Consider the following 6914-nt stretch of genomic DNA (forward strand, 5'->3'; position numbering starts at 1 on the left):
CTCCAACCTTGATGGTTCTGTGATTCATACGATATGCCTTTTGTGCTCCAGATTTCTACTCATCAGTGGCAACAACAAGGTTTTGCATGTTTTTGTCAGGCAGAAGAAAACTGCAGAAATTTAAAAAATGTAACTCTTAATTTTAGATAAAAACTTCAAGTGGGCAAACACAGGAGCAGCTGTGTTTGGAAACACAGCCCATAAAGCAGATGAAGAAGATGGTGGTAGTGATGATGAGGTGGTGCATAGTGACGATATCCACTTTGAGCCGATCGTGTCCTTACCAGAGGTAAGATGACTTCTGGAATGTAAAACAACATTAAGAGCAGCATGTCTGCTAATACAGCAAGTTGTAAGAACTGTTTTGTGTAACTGACTTTGCTTTCTGTGCTGTGTGTACCTTGTATTTGTATGTCTTACACTGGCTGTGTAGAAACACCTGCATAGCACTGGGGAAGGGTCTGGTGCCTCAGGAAATTGGTCAACATTGATTTCTTTGTGCCTTGACAGAGTTGATCAGGATGCAGATTTTTCACATCACTTGTAAAAGCTAAAACATATATATAGCAACTGGAAATGAGGAAGGGGAAATTAATAACTGCTAGTGCTAGTACAACTCAGCTGTGGCTTTGTATCAGTGTCATGGTTTAACCCCAGCAGCAGCCAAGAAGCACGCAGACACTCACTCCCCCACCCATGGGATGGGGGAGCGAATCAGAAGGGTAAAAGCAACAAGAACTCATGGGTTGGGATAAAGACAGTCTACTAGAGAAAGCAAAAGCTGCACACACAAGCAAAGCAAAACCTTCCCTAAGACAGGAGGTGAGCAGGGCCCATCACGTGTAACGGTTCCTTGGGAAGACAAACACCATCACTCCAGATGTTCCCCCTTCCTCCTTGTTCCTCCCACCTTATATACTGAGCATGATGTCATATGGTGTGAAATATCCCTTTGGTCAGTTTGGGTCACCTGTCCCAGCTGTGTCTCCTCCCAGTCTCCCATGCATCCCCAACTTCCTTGCCAGCGTGGCAGCACGGAAAGCAGCAAAGGCCTTGACTCTGTGTAAGCTCTGCTCAACAATAACAAAAACATCTCTGCATTATCACCTCTGTGTTCTGCACAAAATCCAAACATAGCCCCATATTAGCCTCTGTGAAGAAAAGTTAACCTTACTTCAGCTCAAACCAGCACAATCAGTGACTTGTAGGTTCAGTTCTGTGAAAGCCCTGCCAGCTTACAATTTTTGCTTGAAGCAATGGAAGAGATTCCTGGAATCACTAAGCCAAAAGATGTGATTAGCCTCACCTGAAGGCTAAGGGAACTGACTTTGTTTGTTTGAAAAGAAATTGTTTTTCAAGAAGTAGGAGAACCTTCAGCTTTGCAGGTTGCCTTCTAACTTAGTGAGACTGCACACAGTTACTCATTTGGTATTGAGCCATAGTGTGCCTAATAAGCATTTCAGACTCTTTTGGTGTTATATTGTCTGGCTTTTCTATAAGTGATAGAATTTAACTATAGATTAGTAAAAATGATTAGGCAAGACAGAGCACAAATAAAGAGTAAGCAGTGTGTCCTGTAATTTGAACAGCTCATCTGAGCTAGTTTGTAACATATCTTCAACCACCTTCTCCAAAATTCAGTGTGCCTTGGCTCGTCTGCGTGTCATGACTTCTGTGATTTGCTTCCCTTCTTCAGTCTCATTTCTCCCTCCACAAACAGTTGCTTGTCCATGTATTTATCCAGTTCTCTCAAGTGTTTTTATCTTGGGAAGATGTGTTAAGTTAAGAAGGTTAGAGGCCAAGGTTATGCCATAAAGTGAGGAGATCAGGTTGTCAGGCCTCAGGTTCATGTGCTCAGTTGATGTTGATTCCCTTCAAAGGCAAATACTGAGCTCTTTAACAGTGTTCAAAAGGTAACTCGTGTCATGGTAATAGTGCTGTGTGTTCACTTCTCAGTGTGCACATCATTCAGCAAACCTGAAACTTTCCTGGGAAGCTTGCCAAAACACTTGACAGTGTGAAAACCCCATCAAAAACCAACCTACCCCCAAAGCAAAACCCAACACCCACCAAACCCTATGTGGCATGGTGAAGGAATATTGCAGTGTTATAATCAATCTCAAACAGTGTAATTTCTTGGGCTCTTAAAATTCTGCACACTCATTTTGGTGTGATGAATGTTGTGTTGGAGAAAGGAACACATTGAATACTTTTCCATTGTATATATCAGTATTGTAAGTGTATGTCAAAACTATGTGACATGGTTGGTGATAGCTCTCCAGGAAATCACAGGTACTCACTCTGCTGTGCTGGCTTTTTAGGTGGAGGTAAAATCTGGAGAAGAAGATGAAGAAATTCTCTTCAAAGAGAGGGCAAAACTTTACAGGTGGGACAGGGATGCTACTCAGTGGAAGGAACGTGGTGTTGGAGAGATCAAGATCCTCTTCCATACACAGAAGAAATACTATAGAGTCCTAATGAGAAGAGACCAAGTTCTTAAAGTCTGTGCAAACCATGTCATCACCAAAGAAATGAACTTGGTGCCCTCTGACACATCAAACAATGCTTTAATTTGGACAGCCACAGATTATGCTGGTGAGTTTTTCGGGTGGTTTGGGGTTTTTTTTTCCTAGGTGGTCTGTAGTTTCTGTGGCTTTGTTTTTACCCTGGAGACTATTATAAGATGAAACTAAAGAAGCTTTCCTCTTGCATTTATTTTCAGATGGTGAAGTAAAAGTAGAGCAATTTGCAGCCAAGTTTAAAACCCAAGAAATGGCTAATGCTTTCAAGAGGAGGTTTGAAGAATGCCAGCTGAGCTTGTCAGAACTACAGAAGGGACACTTGTCTCTGGCAGCAGGACTGTCAAAGGACACCAATCCTGTTGTGTATTTTGAAGTTTCTGCTGATGATGAACCTTTAGGACACATAACCATGGAACTGTTTGCCAATATTGTCCCTCAAACTGCAGAAAATTTCCGAGCCCTGTGCACAGGAGAGAAAGGATTTGGGTTCAAGAACTCCAGATTTCACAGAATAGTCACCGACTTCGTGTGTCAGGTAAGTACAGGAAGGGAATTCTCTGCACGGAGAGAATGAGCTGCATCTTCACTAACAGTGGCACTTCCACAAACCACTTATACAGAGTAGTACATTCTTGTTGGCAGCAAGGATCCACTGTGCAGGATGCTCTCACCTGCCCTTTCCCTGTAGGGAGATGAGAAATGCAGGAAGTGGCACATGGTGCCCTAAGCCAGATGCTTTTTACCTGTGTGTGTCAGCTGCCTCCTGCCTCAGTGTTATCTAGTGCTGTCAGGTTAGTGTGGAGGAAAGAAATGGAGGTGGAGAACTCCTCTTACAATGGGCAAGTGCTGAACAGAAACACCAAGGAATGTAGGTGTTCCCAAAACTAGCATTCAGCCTTTTCCCTCTACAGAGAGGGACTTCTGTATGCTTACCTGCTGAGAATGTTTTCCAGGCTTAGAATCACAGTCATCAAGGTTGGAGGAGACCTCTAAGATCACTGAGTCCAACCATTAACCTGTCACTGCTGGAACCCCTAAACCCTAAACCAGATCCTCCAGTGCCAGATCCAGATGCCTCTTCAACACTTCCAGGGATGGTGACTCCACCACCTCCCTGGCAACCTTTTCCAGTGCCTGACAGTTAACTGCACCATGTATGCCCTGACAACGTGTGAGCTTTTTATCCCATGAAGTCAGTATATTCCAAGCTTGGTCTGCTTTGCCTAAACTTTCTCCAGGTACAGTGAGTGAGAAGCTTTTCAGTGATAGTTAAGGCTTTCCTTCAAGATCAAATAACTTGGTGTCGTCTTTATGGGTGTAGTCAGATAACCAGGAGCCAGACACTTGGTGCCTTCCACAAAGATGAAAGCCCCACTGCCCATGCTGCTCTCCTGAGCAGCCAGTAATGTGGCAAAAACTGCAGGAAATGACTGGTCACTGGTACATTAAACTTTTTCTGGTGATCAGTTCTGTGCCTGCAGGGACTAAACAAGGATAGACCTTCAATGAGATTGTAAAAGCTGAGCTCTGCACTGAGTCACAGAATGAGTTAGGTTGGAAGGGACCACCGTGGGTCATCTGGTCCAACCTCCCTGCTCAAGGGAGCTAGTGATGCAGGCAGTAGGAAAGACAGTGTCACCATGTGGAGCAGGAAGGTAAAATGCTATGTTGAGAGTAAACAAGGGATGAACATTCTACTGCTGCTTTCATTACCATGAACGAACCTGCTGAAGCTGGGAAGCCTCATATCTACAGTAAACATGGCACTGGTGTAAGCAAAGAATGAGTTCTACCAAAGCAAAGCCTTTACTGTGCAAAGGGAATGTAATTGTTGATTTGTGTTTTGGGACTTGTCAGTTAATGCTGTGCCCTTTTTTCTTTTTTAGGGAGGAGATATAACTAACCACGATGGAACGGGTGGACGGTCAATTTATGGAACAGCATTTGAAGATGAGAATTTCGAAGTGAAACACACTGGTCCTGGATTGTTGTCCATGGCAAACAAGGGCAGGGATACAAATAATTCTCAGTTCTTCATAACACTTAAAAAAGCAGAACACTTGGACTTCAAGCATGTGGTATTTGGGTTTGTGAAAGATGGAATGGATGTAGTGAAAAAGATGGAATCCTTTGGTTCTCCTGAAGGGCTAGTACATGCAAGAATTGTCATTACAGACTGTGGGCAAATATAGAGTTATTTCTTTGAGTATACAGATGTTTTAGCAGTATCAATCAGTACTTAGATGTTATTGACTAATTATTTCAACTTCTTAAAATGGACACTTCTGATGTATAAATGTAAAATTACAGGTTATAGTTGGATTTTTTATGTGTTCTAATTGATTTTTTTTGCATGTTAAATAAAGTTCAGGCACTGGCATATTTCAGGTGTATTTGTGTTATCCTGACATTTGTATTAAGTGTCAAATTTTCAAAATTAAATCCTAGTCTTGTTAAAATAAATGTCTTGTCTTCACTTTGGTTTGTTTGAAAGAAAAATGCTTGCATAACTTGTCTAGGTACTGGGATGCATTGGGAAGAGCATTGCCAGCAGGTCAGGGAGGTGATCCTGCCTCTCTGCTCAGCCCTTGTGAGGCCACACCTGGAGGATTGTGTCCAGTTCTGGGCTCCTCAGGGCCAGAGGGACATGGAGCTCCTGGAGCAGGTCCAGGGGAGGGCAAGGAAGATGCTGAAGGGACTGGAGCACCTCAGTGATGAGGAAAGGCTGAGGGAGTTGGGGCTGTTCAGTCTCCAGAAGAGACGACTGAGACAGACCTCATTAATGTGTTCAAGTCCATGCACCTGGAGGATTGTGTCCAGTTCTGGGCTCCTCAGGGCCAGAGGGACATGGAGCTCCTGGAGCAGGTCCAGGGGAGGGCAAGGAAGATGCTGAAGGGACTGGAGCACCTCAGTGATGAGGAAAGGCTGAGGGAGTTGGGGCTGTTCAGTCTCCAGAAGAGACGACTGAGACAGACCTCATTAATGTGTTCAAGTCCATGAATGGGTGTGGTGTTGCAGGAAAACAAAGAAGGATTCTCCAGCAAACAAAGACTTCTTCACAGCTGCAGCTGCAAGCAGACATAGTATATAAATGTAACCTGTAGAGCTTAAGTAATGCTAAAATGAATAATAGGTATAGTTGTCCGCCAAGCTAAGAAAGTATACAAATGTAACTTTTAGAGTTTAGGTAATGGTAAAGAGAACAATAAGCATAGTTGTTCATGCACTGTATAAAAGATGGACGATCACTTACAATAAAGGAGTCTTGCTGGACACCATCGGGTGTGCATTTCTCCCGTCGATTTCCCACAAATGGGAAGTGCCAAGAGGATGATCAGACTTTGCTCAGTGGGGGAAACCAAGAAAACAAGAGGAAACAGCAAAAACTGCTGCCCAGGAAGTTTCATCTGAACACAAGGAAGAGCTTTCCTGTGCAGTCACTGAGCACTGAACAGATTGCCCAGAGAGGTTGTGGATTCTCCCTCACTGGAGATATTCCAGACCCATCTGGACACAATCCTGAGCCATGTGCTCTAGGATGGCCCTGCTGGAGTAGGGAGGTGGGACCAGATGACCATTGCGCTCCCTTCCAACCTCACTGACTCTGTGATTCTGACTTTGTGCTCTCATGAAACTTTTTAGATTATGCAGATTGTAGCTGCCAATTGCTGGACAGTAGACTGAAGACGTTTTAAAATTAGTGCTTGCTCCAATGTGCAGGAAGCAGGTGGATGTTGGTTTGTGCTGCCTGGAGCCTCTGAATATCACCTCTGTACATGAAAGCTAGAGACTGGTCCTTAAACTTACTGATCAGTGATTTGCTGGATGAGCATAACTTTTTTTTGTTTAGTGTATTTTAAACGGAATTGTTTAGTGAATAACATATACTTTACCTTGGGATTTTACCTGAAATGCTGTAGTAAGACCCCCTGCTACTGTTCTGACATTGCTATTCTCAGCCTGTGCTCAGTATTTATTCAGTTCCTGTGGCAAACCTCTCTGCCCTCACTGCAGGCTGCAGCTCACAGCTACTAGGCTGCTTTTACGTTGTAAAAGTTTGCTTCTCAAAGAGTGAGTGTGTGTGGATAAATGTGGGGTTGATTTAAACTGATACTGGGGTTAATCTAAACTGATCCAGCTGAGTTCTGGCATTACTGAGTTTTTTTCCTTGAGCACAAGTGCCATGAGGAGAGGCTGAGGGAGCTGGGGGTGTTCAGCCTGGAGAAGAGGAGGCTCAGGGGAGACCTTCTCACCCTCTGCAACTCCTGACAGGAGGTTGGAGTCAGGTGGGGGTTGGTCTCTTCTCCCAGGCAACCAGCAGCAGGACAAGAGGGCACAGACTCCAGCTGTGCCAGGGGAGGTTTAGGTTGGATATTAGGAAGAGATTTTTTA

At 44.0% G+C, this 6914-nt stretch overlaps 1 protein-coding gene across 1 annotated transcript; it reads left to right on the forward strand.

Moving 5' to 3' along the window:
* Nucleotides 1–146: 146 nt before the first annotated feature.
* Nucleotides 147–4985, forward strand: LOC103805915 (E3 SUMO-protein ligase RanBP2-like; the record flags this gene model as incomplete). The annotated part of the gene is made up of 4 exons (XM_009078582.1): nucleotides 147–289; nucleotides 2322–2595; nucleotides 2723–3057; nucleotides 4409–4985. Coding segments are annotated over 4 exons (1058 nt in total), but the record flags the coding sequence as incomplete, so codon positions are not given.
* Nucleotides 4986–6914: the final 1929 nt, after the last annotated feature.

The sequence above is a fragment of the Acanthisitta chloris genome, unplaced genomic scaffold (assembly GCF_000695815.1).
Source record: "Acanthisitta chloris isolate BGI_N310 unplaced genomic scaffold, ASM69581v1 scaffold29907, whole genome shotgun sequence".
In the NCBI taxonomy this organism is placed as follows: Eukaryota; Metazoa; Chordata; class Aves; order Passeriformes; family Acanthisittidae; genus Acanthisitta; species Acanthisitta chloris.